This window comes from Pelodiscus sinensis, chromosome 4, assembly GCF_049634645.1.
Source record: "Pelodiscus sinensis isolate JC-2024 chromosome 4, ASM4963464v1, whole genome shotgun sequence".
Lineage (NCBI taxonomy): Eukaryota > Metazoa > Chordata > Testudines > Trionychidae > Pelodiscus > Pelodiscus sinensis.
Window position 1 is genome coordinate 68,405,654 of NC_134714.1, and position 22,417 is coordinate 68,428,070.

The window sequence follows — 22,417 nt, forward strand, 5'->3', positions numbered from 1 at the left end:
ACATGTGTACACTGGGAGATTATTTCAAATTTACTAAATTCGACTTCTGGGCACCCAATTTTGCAAATTCGAAGTTCCGTGTCCTCATTATGGAGAAGAATCAAATGTAGTCCGAGGCAGGCTCTGTTAATGTGGGTATACTGCCTCAAACTCAGAGCCTCAGGAAGCAATCTGGAGAGCTATGGGAGCCCTCCTGGAGGCCAATTGTTTCAAATTAGTGGTACTGGAGCATCCACACTAATGTTATTGTGGACTTACAAGTTTGTGAATAGCGTTATTTCTCATGAAAAGCAGGACTACAGAGTTTGGATTCCATGGTTCCTTATTCCGGAATAACGGTTTTGATAGTGTAGACACATCGCTTACAAATTCGACTTTGGTGAGTTATTTTGGACTAAGGTCCTAGTGTAGACCAGGCCTAACTGAATTGGACTAGTTAGTACCGGTCCTTTACTTGGTAAGTAATTTCTTCCTTTTCACGTGCTAGTACACTTATGCCTGCTTCTGTAATTTCTACTCCAAATGCATCTGACAAAGTGGGCATAAGCTTTCATGGGCAAACAAATCGGTTAATATTTGAGATGCCCTAGGACTCCTCATTGTTTTTGTAGATACAGACTAACACAGCTACCCCTCTGATACAAGTCAGACTGAATGGAACAAGGAGAATGAACAATCCCCCTTAAGTATAATGTGGCCCCCTCAGAACACATTTGAAGCATATTGCATTGGGAAGTGGGGTAGAAGCCTGCACTGGAGGTACACATGCTGTAATTGTTTTGTGTCTACACATAGGGCATCTGTTCCTAAAGCTCTTAGTTTTTAGTTCTGTACATTTGACACTATTTTTAAATCATAATATAAAGTAATATTTGGGAGAAAACCCATCATTGTGTGTGTGGGGGGGGGGGAGAGGGTATTGGTTATTTCTCCTCTTCTGCCCCATTGGAGAGGTTGTGATAAGGCCTATAAATTGTCTTATAACATCACCTCTTGGAACCTATCAGTGAGAAGCCTCTTTGAGACAACGATCCAGATTCTTGGCTGCAGAGGAGGGTGGCATGCAGAGGTGTGTGCTCCCCCTGTCCCAGGTCACCTATGCACTGGTCTGGCCACCTAGCATAAAGTAAGAGCAGCCTTCAGTTGGCTGTCAATAGCCCTAAGGCATGGCCACCAAGGATAAGAGACTCACGAGGCCTTGTCTACACTGCTAAGTTTGAGTGCCGATGTGGCAGCGCTTTAACACAGCAGTGTGGCCCAGGCACAAGCGCTGGGAGAGCTCTCCCAGCACCCTAGGTAAACCATCTTCACAAGGGAAACATCTCCACACAGGGAGCCTGTGTATACTGGTGCTTCACAGCACTGTAATGTGATACACTGCAGGGGGTGTGTGAGTGTGGAAATGTGTGTGTTCTTTCACACCCAAGTGAGAAAGTTACAGCACATAATGTGGCAGTGTAGACAAGCCCTTGGACACAGCCCACTTTCTTCAAGCCTAGCGCCTTATGCCAGATAAAGGATTGAATAGGAGATCTGATGCCGGCTTTCCACCACTGGAAGATTCCCACGCTCATAGTGGGTATCCGCCTGTGGCTGGCTACACCGGCTTTCAGGCTGCATTGTGCTAATAGTAAAGCATAACATGGTTTCAACACAATCTAGGATCTGGGCTTTTTATATAAATGTCCAAGAATATGCCATTGATTATAATATTTTTAAATTTTTAAATATTGAATTATGACAATACAATATAATTAATTGCTTTAAGGCCAGGATTGTTAGGCACTGCAACTAAATCCACTAAGGTGGCGGCCTGATATTTAAAACACCAAGTAACCACAGCTCTCATTGAAGTCCACATTGAATACTACTACTCATTTAATATGCCCAGGGCTTTGCAAGTCCATCCTGCAGGTAAATACACCAATGGAACTCTATATGCAAGAGAACTCTATATACACCCAACGGTGCAGCTCTTGCACAAATGTTCCCAGATTTTTTTAGTTTTTTCAATTTAAATCTTACTCTGCAGTGCTGAAAACCTAAGCCCAAACAGCACTGATATAATGGCTGAAAACCAAGAAAGCAAGCCAGCTAGTGACAGGAAGTGACTGCCACCAGTTGAGCGTTTCTGCTACAAGTAAACAAAATGGAGAAAAGAAAATAAGACTTAAACTACTTCGAGTTGTAATGATCTATGCTACTAGGGATAGAAGTACATAAATCAAAGTACATTTGTTTTGATTATGATTTTTATCTTGACAGTGAACATTTAAGCATCTTAAAGACCTAATTATTGTAACTTCTAATTTTCTCCTCTCATAAGAACACTAGTATTCTGAACTGAAATAATCCCTTAATTACCATGTTATTTTTAAGGATAATTACCATGTTCTTAAATGATCCATAATTGCAATGTAATTACAGTGTTAATCAATGAAATACTACAAATATAGATACACGCATATATACACATACATAAGTAGCAATATTCTTTCACTTTGTAACGTTTATTTTGCTCTCTAATTCTCAAAGTGCAACTTCTCTCTGTTTTTTGGTGTTTCCCAAGAATACAAATATCCACATTCTGTATCACTAATGTGTGATCACTTTCATCTTCTTTGTATTTTCCACATGAGACAACTCCTTCTGCAAGATGGGCATGCAGATTAATTTCACAAACCCAGAATCATGCACATATTGTGACAGTAGCAACATCACGTTGCATATACTACTAAGAGACTGCACATCATGATCACGGATAAAGACAAGGTAGACTGGTGAGTCCTGGTTTTGGCACAAATGATAAGAGACTTGAACAAAAGCAAGAAGCTTAGAAATTCCTGGCATCCAGCATAGATTATTAGATCCATCTTTCTCCCGGCACTTTTTCTCATGGTATGTGAATTTGTCCTATGCTGTTTCCATTGTGACAGGGAATAGAATTTACCAATATAGTTTTGGCAATATAGAATTTACCAATATAGAATTTACTGAATATAGTTTTGGCAAAGGCTTTCCACGGGAAACATCATCTTAAACAGATCCCCTTCTCCATCAAAGTTCTAAAGACTGCTGCAATTCACTGAACTGGCAATACTTACTTCACTTGGGCCTCTGCTTGCATAAAGATGAATTCCCACTTCCTTGCAAAAGCCCTCTGTAGTCTTGCTAAGTTTTCCTAGTAAGAGAAACAAATGAAGTGAACAAACGATCACACTAAATTGTAACTGCAGTTCAAGAACTAAATTATTACATCAGATGTTTTAACCTGGAAAGCTCAAAACACTGAAATTAACATTGGCAAATTGTCTCAGTAAGCAAAGTACGATAGGAATGTGAATGCCATGGTGTGTGTGTCCCTTTCAAGCCACCACATAGCGGGAACGGGAAGGACCTAAATAAGAACTGTAACAGGGTGAAACTGACTCCCAGAGCTCTGCTAATACAGGTTGAACCTCTGAAATCCGGGACTCTCTGGAGTGGATGTTGTTGGATCAGAGAGCCCCGGAGCCTGGGAGTGCAAACTGGCTGGGAGCCCCGTCCCCCATGAGCCGCAGCCAGTGGGGCAGCAGTGGCACCAGAGAGAGTCAGCCGGGTGGGGCAGCCAGTGGCAAAAGCAGGGCAGCCAGCAAGCCCCATCCCTGGGGATCCCTGGTCAGGCGGGAGAGAGGCAGGGCTACTACAGCTGGGGAACTCTGTCCCTGGGGAGCCCCAGCAGGCCAAAGCCCAAGTCCAAGCCCTGCAGGCTGGAGCCCAGTGGCAGTGGGGCCTGTGTGGAGACAGCTGCAGGGAGAGGGAGCATCTTGGAAGGCCGGTAGCAGGGGACTTCCCCATATCTGACAAATTCCCTCATTAGGGATGGGTCAGGTCCAGAGGGTGCCAGATAAGGGAGGTCCAACCTGTATTGTGTTGAACTTATTTCCATGTATTTCTCAGTTTAGTTTCTACAAGACAACACTGTGAATGTTTTTGGAAACGGGGGTCTCTGTTCCATTCAGAGAACAGCTGACTTCTATGTGCACGCTTTGCTTTTGTGTGGGGTGGCTAGGTGGAGGAAGTGGGGGGGGGGGGAGTAAAACAAGGGCCTTACTTATTTCATAAAGGAGACCATCCTCAGTTGTTCAGTGGATTATTAACCCTGAAGGCATTTCACAGTGTGGAGGACTGAAGTATGGGCATCATCTAAGCAGTTCATGAAAGGAAACTGATTATTTGATAGGACAATGGAAATAACTAGAGTTAGGCCCACACAGCTAAGTTTGGATCCAGATCCAGATCTTCCCTGAGTCTGAGGTTCAGTTTAGGTTTCTGCTCCATGACTGTTATAGAGTGTGGCCTGAGCCACACAGTTTAGATCTGGATCTAAACTTTATCAGACTGTGACGTGGGGTTTGGGACAAGGCCCAAATTCCACGTTCAAGCCCATTTCTAAAATTGACTTCACAACACTGACAATTATTCTGAAGTCTAACTTACACACACAGGCTGTGTCTAGACTGCTCCTCTTTTGTGGAAAAGGGATGCAGATTAGACACAGTGCAATTGCAAATGAAGTGGGGATTTAAATCTCCCCCGCTTCATTTGCATGAACATGGCTGCCGCTTTTTTCCAGCTCGGGGCTTTGCCGGCAAAAAGCGCCAGTCTAGACGGGATCTTTCAGAAAATAAAGCCTTTTCCAAAAGATCCCTTATTCCTGAATTTAAGAGGAATAAGGGATCTTTCGGAAAAGGCTTTATTTTCCGAAAGATCCCCGTCTAGACTGGCGCTTTTTGCCGGCAAAGCCCAGAGTCGGAAAAAAGCGGCAGCCATGTTCATGCAAATGAAGTGGGGGAGATTTAAATCCCCGCTTCATTTGCAATTGTGCTGTGTCTAATCTGCATCCCTTTTCCGCAAAAGAGGTGCAGTCTAGACACAGCCACATAGTGGCATGGAACCATTGAGTACTATTAGCACGACCCTCTTCTTCTCTCACTCACTTTGGGAGAAAATGTTTGAACTTTTTACTGGTTGTAAGCTATTATTGGTTCTACTATTACATCCCATTATGGCTATAGCGCCAATTCAGGGAAGCACTTGTCTTAAGCTCATACAAGTTGGTTCATAAATTCAGACTCCATGGCCAGAAGGAACCATTAGATAATCTAGGCTGACTTTCTGCATAACAAGCCATTGAATTTCACCCAATTACCCCAACAGTCTACACATTCATAAGTCTGAGTTCATAAACATTCAGGAAACCATTGAAGAATGTGCGCTTTTATTGTATTGAATTCTGCATGAGTTAACCATATGCCTTAACTTAAGCATGGTCCTGAATTAATGGCATGGGAGGTAGGTGAATGCCCACTTCAGGAAAACAAGCCCCAGTCCTGCCCCTTCTCTCCACAGCTCCACCCTTTCAACAACCCCATAGAGCCAAGCCCAGCACCCACCCTAAGTACGACTACACAGCAGTGGTTTTTTGGAATAACTGATGTTATTCCAAGATAACATAGCCTGTGTCTACACTAAAAGCAGTTATTTCAACATAATTTCAAAATAATGTAGAACTGGAGGACTTCTTATTCCAACTTCTGTAATGCTCATTATATAAGTGTAAGCAGGAACTGTGTAAGGGAATTTGGAGGAAGAGTGCTCTCTCTCGGACTTTCTGCTATGCAGACAGTGCCAAAAGCCGATTTTGACTTAAGCTACGCAATTGACATAGCTCACGTTTCGTAGCTTATTTCGGCTTTATCCCCACTGTGTAGATGTCTCCCCCATCCCAGTGAGTGGCATGGCCTCACTCTTCTCACCCAGCTGGAGCACCTGGGCAGCCACGCTGTGGCTCCAGCCCTCCTGGATGGGCAGAAGGTCAGGCAGCCATGCCACAGCCCCCTGCACCCAGGATTATGGGTATAGGAAATCAGCAATAGCTGGTAAAAGGCAAAAGAGAACATAATTATGCCCACTGTATATTGGTGTAAATCAAGAGTAATACTACTGACATCAGGTAAATCTGGTGTAACAGAGAAGATTCAGACTTGTATTTGGCCAATAAGGAAAAAACATAGGGCATCTGAACTTAATCTTTCAGTCCATCCTACAATTTACCAATAGAAACTTAAGGACCCTATGAATGTGTGTGCACAGCCCATGACCAGGAAAGGTATCTTCTAATGAGATCTCCTTTGTCAGATTGAGGGGTGGAGTTGATTTAAAGAGAGTTAACTGAGGAGAGAAAATGGAAGAATCCTCCATTGAGCCCACCAATTCCAAAAAAGTATATAATAGCCATGAAGAGGATTCCTCCCCAATTCAACAGGCCTGATTCTCCTCTCACTTATATCCGTTTTACACTACTACCGCTCCATTAATTATTTGGGATAATGGCTATAGGAAGAGCTGGAGCCTGTATCTTCTTGTCTCTTATTAAAAGGGCAAGTTTGCAGTTCTGGAAGTGATCACTAATCATGTGATACAAGGACAGGGTAGGAAGACCAAGGACAGGGTAGGCCCACTGCTTAGCGAGGAGGGAGAAGCAGTAACAGGGAACTTGGAAATGGCGGAGATGCTCAATGACTTCTTTGTTTCGGTCTTCACCGAGAAGTCTGGAGGTGTGCCTAACGTAGTGAATACAAGCAGAGAGAGGGTAAGTTTAGAAGATAGGATACACAAAGAACAAGTTAAAAATCACTTAGGAAAGTTAGATGTCAGCAAGTCACCAGGTCCTGATGAAATGCATCCCAGGATACTCAAGGAGCTGATAGAGGAGGTATCTGAGCCTTTAGCTATGATCTTTGAAAAATCATGGCAGACAGGGGAGATTCCAGAAGACTGGAAAAGGGCAAATATTGTGCCCATCTATAAAAAGGGGAATAAGAACAACCCAGGAAATTATAGACCGGTCAGTTTAACGTCTGTCCCAGGGAAGATAATGGAGCAGGTAATTAAGGAAATAGTATGCAAACACTTGGAAAGTAATAAAGTGATAGGGAATAGCCAGCATGGGTTTGTGAAGAACAAGTCATGCCAAACTAATCTGATAGCTTTCTTTGAAAAGATAACGAGCCTTGTGGATAAGGGAGAAGCGGTGGATGTCATATACCTAGACTTTAGTAAGGCATTTGATACGGTCTCGCATGATATTCTTATTGATAAACTAGGCAAATATAACTTAGATAGGGCCACGATAAGGTGGGTGCATAATTGGCTGGATAACCGTAGTCAGAGAGTTGTTGTTAACGGTTCTAAATCCTGCTGGAAAGGGATAACAAGTGGAGTTCCTCAAGGGTCTGTTTTGGGACCCGTACTATTCAATATCTTCATCAATGATGTAGATATTGGGATAGAGAGTACTCTTATTAAGTTTGCAGATGATACCAAACTGGGTGGGGTTGCGACTTCTTTGGAGGATAGAGACATAATTCAAAATGACCTTAGCAAGTTAGAGAAATGGTCAGAGGTAAACAGGATGAGGTTTAATAAAGAGAAATGCAAAGTGCTCCACTTAGGAAGGAACAATCAGTTCCATACATACAAGATGGGAAGCGACTGTCTAGGAAGGAGCATGGCGGAAAGGGATCTAGGGGTCATAGTGGACCACAAGTTGAATATGAGTCAACAGTGTGATGCTGTTGCAAAAAAAGAAAATATGATTCTAGGTTGTATCAACAGGTGTGTTGTAAGCAAAACTCGTGAAGTCATTCTGCCGCTCTATTCTGCACTAGTTAGGCCTCAGCTGGAGTACTGTGTCCAGTTCTGGGCGCCACATTTCAAGAAAGATGTGGAGAAATTGGAAAGGGTACAGAGAAGAGCGACAAGAATGATTAAAGGTTTAGAGAACATGACCTATGAAGCCAGGCTTCATGAACTGGGCTTGTTTAGTTTGGAAAAAAGAAGATTAAGGGGGGACATGATAGCGGTTTTCAAATATCTAAAAGGGTGTCACAAGGAGGAAGGCGAAAATTTGTTCCTCTTGGTTTCTGAGGACAGGACAAGGAGTAATGGGCTTAAAGTGCAGCAGGGGAAGTTTAGATTGGACATTAGGAAAAAATTCCTAACTGTCAGGGTGGTCAAATATTGGAATAAATTGCCAAGGGAGGTGGTGGAATCTCCCTGTCTGGAGATATTTAAGAACAGGTTAGATAGACATCTGTCAGGGATGGTGTAGACGGAGCTTGATCCTGCCTTGAGGGCGGGGGGCTGGACTCGATGACCTCTCGAGGTCCCTTCCAGTCCTATTATTCTATGATTCTATGATTCTATGATTCTATAAAGTGACAGAACATCAAAATCTAATTGTTTGCCATCATTAGAGCTTTAGTATTCTCGATAGACACTTGTATGCAAGTGTACCTAGTATCATAGCTTTATTGCACATATGGTGCTGAACAGGCCTTTTATTTCTTTATAATGAACCCTATAGAATTTACAGTTACACAACTGAGTCGTTATTTATGATTTTTTAAAATAATGAAGCCGGAAATATTGCAGAAGCAGCAACTCAGCAAAAGGATATACAATGCCTGTGGATTTTAATATTCCACAACTTGTCTGCTGTTACAGGGCAGTGGTACTGGGAGTATGACATGCATTTTAAGGAACCTGTGGCCTAAATGAACAGAGGAATTTAAGCTCCAAATTGCCATTTTAAATGCTTAAGCCCAAAATTTAGATCCTCAAAATCACTGCTTGGTTGCTGCCTATCCCCAAAGGAACCTACATTCCCTAGTTGCCTAAGTTTCTGCTACTAAAGTGTTCTAGGGCCTGAGGGTTTCACTACATAGAAAGTTAGTGAATAGTAAGTTAGGACATGAATTTAAAGTGCACTAGCTATTCTGCACTAACTCCCCCTGGAGACACACTTACTAAAAGTTCCTTTGTGAGGTTTAGCTTAATAACTTAAAAATGGATAAGCTAAACTGCCCAAAGGCACTCCTAAGTACTGAGTAAGGGTGCCCTCCCACATGGGGAGTTCATGAAAAATAGCTAGTGCACTTTTAAATTCACATGCTAGCTTATTCCACCCAATTTCCCATGAAGACAGCTTTATTTCTTCTAGCAACTACGTGCCAGTTCTCATGCCACCAAACTGCTCAGTGCCTAAGCTGCAGTGAGATCCTCACACTAGACATCTTACTTCCTATCTCTATTGGAGCAGGCTCTGTACAAAACACAGGAGGAAAAATTGGTGCCCTTCTGATAGCCCAATGGTTAGAGCACTCATCCTGAGTACAAGAGACCTGGATTGAAACTGCAGCTCTCCCTTCCTGGGAGCAGGGACATGAGCCTCCCAAGAGAATGCCTTAACCACTGGGCTATAAGGTTCTCTGGGATGGGTCTTTTTCAATCTCTCCTGTTGAATGTTTCCCATTTTGTATCAAATATTTATGCAGTGGATTGGGAACTAGAGTCTGGGCATCCCAGGACACTGTATTACCTGCTAGGCTATAGAGCAGAGTTTCCCAAAGTGTGCTCCTTGGAGCCCAAGAGCTTCACACGCTGGGTCTAGGAACCCCACGAGAAAATATTAATGGTAGTTGTGTGACCCTGTTATTTTGTTACTAATTTTCTCATGCTTCTCAGTGGGGAAGAATGTGTAAGAAATATGCAAGAAATAAAAATAGAATTCCCAAATATTGTCTATTTATGTGGGTACCTATTGAATTAAAAATCACACTATTTTAAGGGTTCCTCCAAATTTTCAGGACCCTCCAATGGTTCTGCGGCCAAAAAAGCTTGGGAAACCCTGCTATAGAGCTATACTCACTCTGTCAGGCCCAATGGGAGGTAAGAGATTTAAATTAGTGTTAGAGCAAAATTTAACTCTGTACATGGTGGCTAGAAAATTCTGTCCACAGTTATTTTTATGTACATGGAAAGACAATCCATATATGGATTCAGCAGCAGCATGATTCCAATTAGTCACTGAAGGCTGTATTTTGTCCTCAGTATATTTATATACCATTCCTATTGTCATCAACAAGACCTGTGTGCAAGGATCCAGTGGAGCACACATAGTCCCTTGTGTGCAAAAACAATCAATAGACAGTTCCTTCTTTCTCTCTCATCTAGTCAGGGCACATTTGATGCACGATGGGGACAGAATAAGCTCTGAGGATAGGTTAGGCAATGAGATAGGAGGAGGATGTTAGGTTTTATTTTATAAATAAATAAAACTAAGACTAATTCAACTGTTTTTATAAAATTAAAAAATAGAAACAGTTCTTCAACCAAACATTCCACTGAAGTGTCTGAAATGCAATCACTACTTGGTTGAGTTAGTTAACTGGAGCCTGAAAGGGAGACTGGCTAGATCCTGATTACATATAGAAGTGAAGTCATCTTGAATGCTTTCATTGCCTACATTCAGAGTAATGCAAAAAGCAAACTACTTGTAATATAGGTTAAGGGCCAAACAATGCCTCTTTAATAAACATAGCCAATGCTATGGAATTTGGAAAATGTATCTCAAATTTATTTTTTGTAAATCATTCCTTTTAGAGTCTACAAATATATGATATGAATCAGTGGCAACGTAATTGTCCAAGAATACTACCTTTGTAATATATCTGAACATTTATCACCCACTGTCACCTGCAAACACAACTCCAGGATAAGCTCTTGTGCAATTTGTCCCAGATCTCTGAAGGAGTATGCTGTACATACTTACAAATGAGACACTAAAATGTGTATCATAGACATCCTTGTTTATGAGTTTGATGGTTTCTCAGGGATTAACGAATACCATGTTTTCAAAATAATAATTAATAATAAACAATAACAACAACAACAACAACAACGGAGGCTCCCTGCTCATGGTGAATTCCATTTGCTAAGAAGAAAGATTCAGTTTATGAACCAAGCATTGCTTCCTTGCCATGAACTGTAACATTGGTATACCTACGGCTTCATAATCGGCCAGCTCCAGCCTAGCTTTGTTCTGCATGGTCCGCTTGCAAAGATAGATAGCTAAGGAGAGAGCCATAATTAAAACAATTAAGAAAACAGCAGTTAGTACAGGAACAAACCTTCCCCCCCTCCAAACATTAGTGTGCATGTCTTGTTCATTGACATCAAAGTTAAATCTGATCTATGGAATGACAGAGCTAGAGGGTTTTGTTTGAGGGAAATGACTTTTTCCATCAAAATTTTCACCAGGAGTAGAAACACAAAACCTAGCTGGTGGCCCCTCTTCTAATTAGCTGGGCTGCATTTAAATCTCTCCTGAGTAGTCTCATAAGCACTCAGCTTACAGGGTACACTGGTCATGGTTATGGTCCTTCCCTTTACCCTAACAAATATTATTTCCAGAATCCACAGTGATTGTGGCCTGGGGGGAAAGGAAGAATTTATTTAGGTTATTAACTTGGCCATAGTTACTGAGAGGTCCTGTTTTATAAGCACACACGTGCACTCACTTCCTCTGCCAATGCCACAGTAGGATGGAATAATTGATTTTATCAGGTAGATGTGAGAAAAGCATAGGACTACAAGTTACAGCTATAATGCTAATGCAGAAGTAGCTTAGGACACCACTGATGTATTTTTTCTTTATGAATTATTCTTGCCCTCAGCCATTCAGATGTTTAATACGGTGTCCTGTGGTTTATTAGCTAAAACCACTGCTATTTACCTGTCAGCAGGTACCATCTGGTAATTTACAAGGATTTTCTCTCTTCATGGTTTTTAATGCTGAACACCAAAAAGCTTAATTTTTTTGTTTGACATTACTAATGGTATGTTATTGGAGGTTAGATAACTGTATTGATCAGCTACTTCCATGCTCAATCAGGATTTAACGCTTATCAAATTCAGCTACAGATCAAAGAGTATCCTACCATAGGAGCAATCTTTGTGCTACTAGATCCTATTCATTCTTATGAGGGAAATTCTTATACCTTCACACTGACTATCACATTTCACCCCAAGTAGTCTTGTTGAAAAAAATAGGGCTATTTGAAAAGAAAGGTGCTACTCAATGGGTAAAAAACCTGGCTCCATTGAAGTCAATGACAAACTCATTGCCTTCAATGCAGTTGGGATTTCACCTAATGTAAGGATAGCATGTGGCATGGCTCTTTTGTGGTGTTGAAGAGGAAAATCAGAATTTGATGTATTGTAGACCACCAATAAATAATTTCTGCAGGGCAACAGTGTGACTTGTGCAGCTTTCAACAGGAACTTTCAAAAACTAGAACACTTTATTCTCACCATAGTCTGTGTTTTCTGGTTCCCAGCAGTTTGAAGGCCAAAAGTACGGGGCCTGAAAAAGAGCACATCATATTTTAACCATTTCATTTAATCTTAAACAACTGAACCTTGTGCAGCTGAAAATTATAAATATTTTGATGCCCCTGACAATGTAAGGTCCAAACCCTGTTGTTATGGAGTCCAATGGAAAATACTGCTGTTCAGATCAGTGGACACAGGGTTAGTATCAGCAAACTTTCTCTGCATGTATTGCTTAGGGATAAATAAAGAGACCAACATAGAGATTCAGAGTTCCTTTAGATTATCTTTGGACACCCTCTACCCCTACATTTGACTATTGGCTTGGTCTCCATCACCCTGCAACCTCTCTCATCCCCAAAAGAACCTGTTCTTGCCTTGAACCATCTTTAAGGAGTGGGAGAACATTCCTGTGGCCTTTTTACACATCATTAGGTTTTGAGCACAGTTAATGTACTTGGCACAGTGGAGTAGGAAGGTGATTCAAGCAAAATATTTTTTGGCACACCTTGCAAACAAAGGTCTCCTGCCCCAATTTACATTTACTGGACAACGAGGTTCCTGCTAAGTTTTTCCGTACTTGGGAAGAATAAATTTTGTTATATGCACTGAGAAATGTGTGCATGCGCACCACCAATAGAAATACATGCTGTCCATTGTGAGCTGCTGTGGGCACTCTGCTAATCAGCTGAGCAGCACCTGAATTTTTACTGGGCGGCCACCTAAGTGCTCAGCTTGTAGGGAACACTGCTAGACAATACAATTCAAATTAAGAATGAAGTTAAGCAAAAGTAATTTACCCAAAGACCAATGTAATGTATTTTTGAAAGAAGGGCTCATACTAACATCACTGGTTTTCCCTTCTGCTCAGGAGAGGACATTCTAACCACCCAGTTTAAACTTTCTGCTATGATTAACTACAACAATATTAACTACATGTTAGTCACAATGCAGTTTTTATGTGCACAAAAGAGTAACTCCTCTGTAATCACATGAGTTATAGAGGTCACTGTTAATTATAAGTGCCAAAGATGGGGGGAGCACTTTGCATGCATGTAAGAAGATAGCTCTTTGTGCCAAGGAGCAGTGAGAGGAAGGGTTGTGTCAAAAAATATTTGGTCCAAACACTACCCAAGCACATTACATGTGAAAGCAAGAGGCTGATATAGTTAAATTAGTGGAGCAGGAAGGTGATTCAAGCAAAATATTTTTTGTGTAGAATGACGGGGCCAAATAACATGGCAGGACACTGAGAGCTGACCAACAGGTTCTAGAAGAAAATACACTGTTTGGAGAAAACAACGCCATCTGGGGACAGAGTGTACATGAGATGAAAATGGGAAAGAGGTGTTAAACATGATACTGATGTTAGCGCCTAGTTGACAGGGTGGAAGATAGGAATTTGACAGCTAGAGATGACATCCTGCTAATCATCCTTTTTTGATAGATCTTTTAATGAGTCCCAGTGGGAAAATACAATTGCACAGGTGAATTAATGACTATTTGGTAATTAATCTATGCTTCTGCTGACTGTTGTCATTAATGAAGCAGTAGGGCAGCGGGAACTAGTGGTGGCAGCAGCAGCAGCGGTGGCAGAGGTGAAAGCCTTTTCAATAAAAGCTAAAAAAAGGGTGGCAAAAGAAGGCAGGGGAGACTTAGATGATAGAGAAGGCAGGAGTACACAGAAGAGAGCGAACAGTAAGGCAAATGGCTGAGTGGAAAGATCACTGAAACCTATTTCCAGATGTGATGCGGGCCTGCTGGGTAACCTGGGGCCAGTCACTCCACTGCCTTTAACCTCAAAAGCTTCTCCTTCTGTAAAATGGGAATAATGTTTGCAAAGTGCTTTGAGCTCTGTGAATGGAAAGCGCTATGGAAAAGCCAGGTATTGTTAGCATTATTAGGGACCATTTAAAAGGGAGAAACAACTTCACACGAGCTCCAGGTTTGCTCTTTCCTCATAATTTTCAACAACAGACAAACTGTTACAGAAAATGAGCTTCTGAAGCACAATTAGTGAATTAACAGGGAAGCCTCAGGCCAGCAGATTTCAGGAGGGCTGTGTAAAATGACTAGGTCTTGCAGAGGCCCAGCCAAAGAGAATGTGGGGCTCAAGGCAGCACGCTGAGCTGCACTACTGCATGGCTTGAAGTTGGGTGGGTGGGGCGGGCTGGAAACTGGGCAGCGCTGGGCCCTGAATGCACAGGGCCCAAGGCGACCGCCTCACTCACATTGCCCAAAGGATGGGTCTGGTCTTGCAGTTAAACACTATACAACTGGAAACAGTGTCAACATGAGGAAACTCAGGCCTGGAGTGTTTAAGTGATTTTTGCCAGGGGCACAGAGACTTTCTGGCAAAGCCAGAAATGAAACCCTGATATTCTGACTTCCAAACCTATGCTTTAACTGAGAGATGTTCCAACTAACCTAATATAAACCCGAGCATGGAACTAAGATGCAAATTCTGGAGTCAGACTTCTAACACTTCAGTATTTCCATGTGTTCAGATCTGGGGTTTGATCCACATAGCAAACTAATTACCAAGTTCAGGGCTATGTTGAGATTCTGAAAACAACTTACCTCTAGATTTGGGGGTTTGATTCAGGCATCAGATAAATATACTTTGGTGCTGTAGAACCAACATTTTTAAAGGGACTTCACTGGTACTGTCCAAGGGTATGTCTATACTGCATCCCTCTGTTGGCAGAGGGATGCAGATTAGGCAGGTCGACATTGCAAATGAGCAGGAATTTAAATATCCTGCGCCTAATTTACATAAAAATGGCCACCATGTTTTGCAGACTCAACACTTTATCGGCAACAAGTGGCAGTCTAGAGCGGGATCTTTTGAGAAAGAAAGCCTTTTTCGACAGACCCTGTAAACCTCCTTGCAAGAGGCATAAGGGATCCATCGAAAAAGGCTTTCTTTCTCAACAGATCCCCCTCTAGACTGTCACTTGTTGCCAATAAAGTGCTGAGTCTGCAAAACGTGGTGGCCATTTTTATGTAAATTAGGTGCAGGATATTTAAATCCCTGCCTCATTTGCAATGTCGACCTGTCTAATCTGCATCCCTCTGCCGACAGAGGGATGCTGTCTAGACATACCCTAAATGACCTCAATAAGTGAAGGGATCTTTGTGCTGTATAAATCTGTAAGTCTCTAAGGTGCCACAGGACTCCTTGTTTTTGCAGATACAGACTAACACAGCTAGCCCTCTGAGACTTTTCAACCAGCACTGGCTGGCTTAGTGTTCAGGTAAACATTTCAGTGATAATAAAAACAACAATGTAAGAAGCAGAGGGCTCACCCACCTGAAAACGATAGAAGGTCCCATCATCTTTCAGGGTAAGAACATGATCTGAGATTGGAAAGATATAGCCCTGAGCTGCTATAAGACTTCCCATGTGTATTGCTTCCCCTGTGAGAGAGCAGGAAAAGAAAAAAAACACAATAGAAATCTGACAGACTGATGTACACAAGAGAATCCATTGCTCCCAACAGATCTGAAGGTGGCTCACAGTCAGACTTAGTGTGTCCCATGTCAAATTATAACAAAAGTGAAAAACAACCTTATAGTACTGATATGACTCTACTGACAATGTTTAACTGATGACTTTATTATCCCCATTGATGTGCACAGGGTGTAACACTGCTCTACATGGTGAAATTGAATTCAAAGCACATTGTACATTTCCACTAATAATCCTATTCCAACAGAGAATCCATCAATTCGCTAAATAATACAAACAGCTAGAATGATACACTGCTAACAGCATCTTTATTAATAAGAAAACAAATCATTAAAAGGGGATGAAGGGCTTTCCTCAGAGGGAAATACACTAAGGGTGTGTCTAGACTACTGAGTTTTGTCGACAAAAGTGGACTTTTGTCGACAAAACTATACCAGCGTCTACACTACCGCTGAGTTCTGTCGACATAACGTTGACAGAATTCAGCAGTTTTGTCGACGCTGGTATACCTCATTTTACAAGGCAAAACACCTTCTGTCGACAGAGTTCTGTCGACAGAAGGTGTTATTGCCTATAGGGTTGCGTCCAGACTACGGGGTTCTGTCGACAAAGCAGCTTGCTTTGTCGACAGAACTCAATGTGTCTGGACGCTCTTTGTCGACGGAAGTTTTGTCGACAGTATCTGTTGACAAAACTTCAGTCGACAAAACGCGGTAGTCTAGACGTACCCTAAGGCAGAGAGGGATACTATTCTGCAACTTTGCCAGCACAGGGGATAACTTCAGCCTTTTCTCTATAATGCAGGCTGCAGGTCAGGGGACAGAGCTCCCCAGCTGAAGCAAACTGTCAAAGTTCTGTTGACTTCAGAGCTCTGCAAATTTGTACAAGTTGTGGATCTGCCTTTAGATGTACAGTCAGGGCCCCAGTCTTCCAGCGACACAGGCCTTCTTACCTAAGCAAATGTTTAACAAATGGCTTGGAAGTATTGCATGGGATTCTGTAGTTAGCAATATAGGTTCTATATTTCACTAATATTCTGAGAAACAGTAAATATGATTCATATCACTTTCCTTCCCACTTCTCTCCAGCTGACTGTGACCTCATTGTTTTCACAACACTAGATTCAGCCTCTCCCCTTCCCTCCCCAAATCTCTAAAGGTACATTGCTCAGTTTCACCACTCAGATTACCTGGGTCCTCGATGCTGAGATTCTTCATGAGCCATTGCACAATGTCAGTACCTGGAAAGACAGGAAGGCATTACACATATAAGACCTCATATGTACAGAAGCTGTGGAAAACCACCAGATTTAAACAGGAAGGAAAGATACAGAAATTCAGTCAATGCATTTTCTTTCCTATTCCAAATGAAGGCTTGAAGGATCTGTTTATCTGTGTGACACTATTAATTATTTAGAGTTATAAAAGCCCATAGGTGCCTCACAGGATGGACATCTTGATACAAGTTTAAGTTACACTGCATGTGAATTCCACTGAATCTACTCTCCACACAAGGAGTTAGGTTTATGAAAGCCCCTGTAGATCAAAAAAATAAAACACCTCTTTACTAACACTGTCACCGATAACTGTCATAGGTAATTCCTAGGCTGAAAGTCTCAGGGGTAGCCATGTTAGTCTGTATCTGCAAAACAACAAGGAATCCTGTGGTACCTTAGAGACTAACAAATTTATTAGGGCATCAGCTTTTGTTGGTTTCTGTTAGTCTTTAAGTTGCCACAGGACTCCTCGTTATCCCTAGGCTAGAGCAGTAGAACAGAGCAGCTAGTCAAAGATGAGGGGGTGAAACTAGTTCACATCAGCTACAAAAGAAATGTCTTGGGGAAAGAAGTGGAACAGTGTGTACTGGGGAATAGGGGGAGTCTCTCTTTGAATGTGTTGTTTGCTGGTGACATCACTGGAGGTTTGTGGAGACTAGGGAGCATAGATTGGATCTGGGTTTTTCGGCTCTAGTCAGGTGCAACAAATGTAGTTATCTTGTAGTGGTGTAAGACCTTTAGAACTGATTCCCTACGTGTACATGACCCACTCTGCTGCCTGAATCAAACACATGCGAACAGAAAATGTCACTATTCATAAGCAGACACTGTTACTGATCAGCAAAATGTAATATAATGGGAGGCAAAATTTTGTCACCTTGTTTAAACCATGTACTGAGCTGCTAACCATCATTTAGGCCATGTCACAAATAGACATCTAAATCCCTTAGCTAACTTTGTCCAAAGTCAGATAGCAAGTCCATGGCAATTTAACAAGTCCATACTGGAGCTGAACTGGAGAAATGAACCCTTTTGGCAAGCTTTTCATGGGACTGCCGTATATTTTGCAGACTAAAACTCTGGAAGCTTTCACCTGCTGCGCCTTATGTGCTGATTAACACAGTATTAGTTACTGGAAGACTTACCTGGTGTTGCCCAAGTCCGGCCCACACACTCAGGCTGCTGGCTTCTCCCTGGGACCAACCCCGGGGGAGAGTGCCGGCCTGGGGGCACAAGAAGCGAACACCCCAGCCTTGCCCAGGGGCCATCCTGGGGCAGGAGGTGTGCAGGCCACCTGCCAGCACTCCCTAGGCCCAAACTGAGGGCTGGGAAGGAGAATACACAGGGTGGCCAGCAGCTGCTCCCTAGGGCTGTCCTGGGTTCAGTGGGGGCCATGGAGTAGTCAGCAGCTGCTCTCCAAGGCAGGCAGGTGTATCAGCTGCTATCAGCAAGTGACTTCCTGCTGGGGTACTTGCTGCCCCCTACGGTCATTCCATAGTATAACTCCCTCCTGCCAGACCCCTCCCTTTCCATTTTATGAGAAACAATTGAATTCTAGGAACATCCCATTGAGCCTGCACAACCAAACCCTGAACTTGCTTAAAGTTCGGATAAAAGGAAGCTGCATAGCAAATTTGGTGGGCCTACCTTTTATTGTTTAGGAGAAGCTTTTGAACAAATGAACTCAGACAGACAGACAGATGCACATTTCTAAACTCATTCTTTCTTCTCAAGCTTATTTTTGGTAATCCCATGAAAAATTCAAATGTGGAAAGTTTATTTGCTGTTTTTTTGCCATTTTATTATGATTTTTACAAATTACAGGTTTAACAGCTCTTGTTAAACTGAAAACTTCTATATCAACTTTACTGACGGAATATATTGCCATTTTGTCAGCCATCTGTCACTACACAGTATATGAACTGAAAGCATAACCCAAAAATAAATCCAAAACCATAATTTAAAATAATGAATCTTAATTTGTCTCACTTTAAAAGTCATTTCTGAGTGTTGCCAAGAGACAAAGATTTTACAGCCATTCTCCAGCTTTCCTCATGCAGGCAGATTATCTTTCTGCTGAGTTTGCTGAACCACTATTTATCTGCCAAGATAATTTATTATTCAATCTCTGGACAAGGAGTTGCTTTTCTTTCCCCTGTTTAATTACTGTCACATTAATACCTAGGTCACTAATTATTATTCAATCACAATGAAAACAGATTCCCCTCAAACCACTTTCATCTTTTTGGCTTACCCTGGTTTCAGATCTATCTCTGCCAAAGACCATGTAGCACTTCAGCCCAATCTCACCCATCTACAATAATTCAGTTAATCCATCTCTCAAATTATCAATGTGCATTTAACTATAAAAGTCAGGGTACAAGTTCCCTTGAACAAGATCCCATCTTTTCAAGATAAAAATTCTTTTAAACCCATTCATTCATAATAAAGTTCCCCATAGAATCTCATTTTGCTCTTCTCCTAGAGACCATACTAAAAGTTCTCAAACAATTCACCTGACCGCAACAGGACTCAAACAATACACATAACTTCACTTTTCTGGCTGTTTTCTAGGGTCCATATTATACTCTTCTTCCCTGCTTGCCCAATAATCAATTGAATAAAATACTTTTGCAAGGCTACTTGACTCTGGCAAGTTTCAAATTCCTGCTATAAACTGTGAAAACAAAATAGTTGGAAGTGTCTTTATTACAGAAAGTGCTGGTGACTCAAAATGAATGAGCTGCTATCATTCCCTTTAGCCCAGGACTACTCAACATGTGGCCCATGGCCCATTTGTTTGCGGTCCGCAGTGCGTTTTGGATTTACACAGGGCTCAACACTTGGCCCATGGATGGGAGCCAAAACAAAAATTAGTCAATATGATGGTCTTCTGTTGATATGCATTTTAGAAGTTAAATTCCTGGACTGTCATTGCTTATTAAAAGTGCTGTCAAATGGGTGGAAATCAGGTAAATATTGCATTTTATTAATATCAGAAGAACTGACTTAAATGGGGCCTGTGTGTTGTACAGTCTTGCCTTAATCTTTGTATTCATGCCCGTCAGTGTGAAAAAGCTATTTGCATATATTTGCATATATATTTGCATGTGTATGCAAACACGCTTAAGTTGTGGCCCTCGGGGCTTCCAAAGTTGAGTAGCCCTGCCCTAGTCTATACACATACATTCCTCTGTGACAATATATCCACTTCAAGGATGGGCATGTTTATTTTCCTCTTATATACAGTGACACTCTACTGTTTTAGGCTATTATTTGAGGCAGCTGTAGGTGAAGTTAGGTAACAACATTGAAGATTTGTCTACATGGTCAAATATAGACAAGCAGCAACATGGACACAGGAAGATGGCTGGGAGAGATCCTGTTTACCCTGGCACGCTACAGCACTGTACCGTGCTACACTCCGGGGCAAGCCAGTTACAGTGCAGTAACTTGCCAATGTAGACAAGCCATTAAGTCTTAAAGGCGTAAGCCTAAGGTATAACTAGGTCCATTCATCTACCTATCTGGTTTAGAGACTGAATAATAAAAAAAAACCCTTTATATTTCTTGCCATTTTCTCTTTTTACTTTAGGCCTCAGCGGTCTCATAATGTACCTAGAGTTTCCAGAAGGCCAATGCCTGTCAGCATGACAAATTGCAAGCCAGCCATGAAAAGATAAAATACAAAGAAAAGGTCAAGTGGTATGGGCTCCAGGCAGGATGTATGTAATGAACCAAATCACCACAGCTACACTTAGCCCCTTTTCGATCCCATCTGGCCTGATCCTCTTCTTGTAGAAGAGTCCATCTTGATCTGGGAGGGCCATTCCTAGGGAGCCCAATGGAGAGATTCCCCTACCTTCCTCTTCCTGCACCAAGCACAATGAAGCAACTGCCTAAATACCTAAAACTCCCAATGGCTCACTGCTTGGAACAGAGAATGTATTGTTGATTCTGGGCTAATGGACTTGGACCCTGAAGGGTTTGTTTACTCATCAGTGCGCTGGGTGTGTTCCTAACATGTCAGAGTACATTTTCAAAATCTTACCACACATGTGTATGTCACTGCCTATATTTTTAGGCCTGGGTCCCTAATGATACTTTTATTTGTATGAAATACAAATACTATTGAAGACTATAGGAAGTGAATTCCCTGAAGAACAAAGAACCCAGAGCTCAGTATAATTCCCAAGCTTTAAAGGAAATGCAGAAATGGAGATGGAACAGGAGACAGGCTTTTTAAAAGGTTCAGTTTTTCTTTTGCTGAGTTATTCAAAATCCTGCATAACAATCTGGGGCAAGCTGATAAGCATCAGTGATTGTGGCTAGGGATGTAATAGTATAGCCGATTAACTGATAAGCAAAAGCTTATAGGTTAATGCTTCAGATGATACGCACTTCCTCACCCTACCCTTGCCAGTAAATTTTTTAGCAGGCTGGCCAGCAGCCCACCTCAGTTCTGGCTCACACCAGGTCCAGAACCTACTCCTGCTGTGGCTCTGTATTTAAAGTATACTAGGAGCCGGGCCGGCAGGCAGCTCGGCTCAGTTCCAGCTTGTGCTGGGTTTGGGAGCTTCAGATGCATTTTAGACAGGGGTTGCTGCCACCCCACACTGCTGCCTCTTTATCAGAGGCAACAGCACTGAGCAACAGGCAGCTAGTCCACAAGGGGAGCTGGTTTTAAAACTGGCTCCCCTCCTGGACCAGCTCCTGCCCGACACCCTGCATCTGATGCAGCTGCTGCCAGCCCCTGCCCCCGGGACTACAGAATAGTTGACTGACTGATAAGAATTCATGAGGTTACTCGACTATTCCATTAACTGATTTTTAACATCCCTAATTGTGGTTTGACGCCTCCCAGTGACTGGGAGTATAAGACATCAAACTGCCCACCTATAGCATCAATAATTGAGGACTAGAATTTGCCCCTTCTGGAGCAAATGGAGCAACGTACACCTACTTCCTTCATTCCATTCCATTCCATTCCATAACAATTCCAGATCAATTTGCCACATTCATTCTTGCCAACATATGCACTGAATGAGGCAGACTCTTGAAGAAAAGTACCATATGGTCAAGTAATAAAAGACTATAATATAATGCATTGGGGGCATGGTTTCACAGCCGCTCAACTTTATTCTTTCCTTTATGAGTGCTTAACTTTACAACTTTAGCATATTTAAAATGTGTTTTAATAGAAGTTTCAATTTTTTTTCAAACGGAAAAATTAAAAAAACCACCCAAATAAATGAGCAGAAAAGAGATTCCTCCAGGTTCATCTGGAGAAATCTACATACAGTATATGCTAGGCAGGAGTGGAGTGTTATGGACCAACACTACATAAGCAAGCAATGAAGCAGGAGCCTTTGCCTCTGTCCACACACAACTTTCTATATCATACATAAAATGACAGAAATCCTATGAAGATGCACCATCTTCTATATGCCCAT

At 42.0% G+C, this 22,417-nt stretch overlaps 1 protein-coding gene across 5 annotated transcripts in view; it reads right to left on the reverse strand.

Moving 5' to 3' along the window:
* Positions 1-22,417, reverse strand: part of RGS6 (regulator of G protein signaling 6) — a 505,151-nt gene that overhangs the window by 89,140 nt on the left and 393,594 nt on the right. For all 5 annotated transcript variants that reach the window (XM_075927285.1, XM_075927284.1, XM_075927286.1 and 2 more), the window contains 5 exons: positions 16,878-16,928; positions 15,530-15,636; positions 12,199-12,250; positions 10,892-10,956; positions 3,105-3,181 (listed from right to left, as the gene is read on the reverse strand). In XM_075927285.1, the coding sequence (XP_075783400.1) occupies positions 3,105-3,181; positions 10,892-10,956; positions 12,199-12,250; positions 15,530-15,636; positions 16,878-16,928 (352 nt within the window). The remainder of the gene's footprint in view (positions 1-3,104; positions 3,182-10,891; positions 10,957-12,198; positions 12,251-15,529; positions 15,637-16,877; positions 16,929-22,417) is intronic.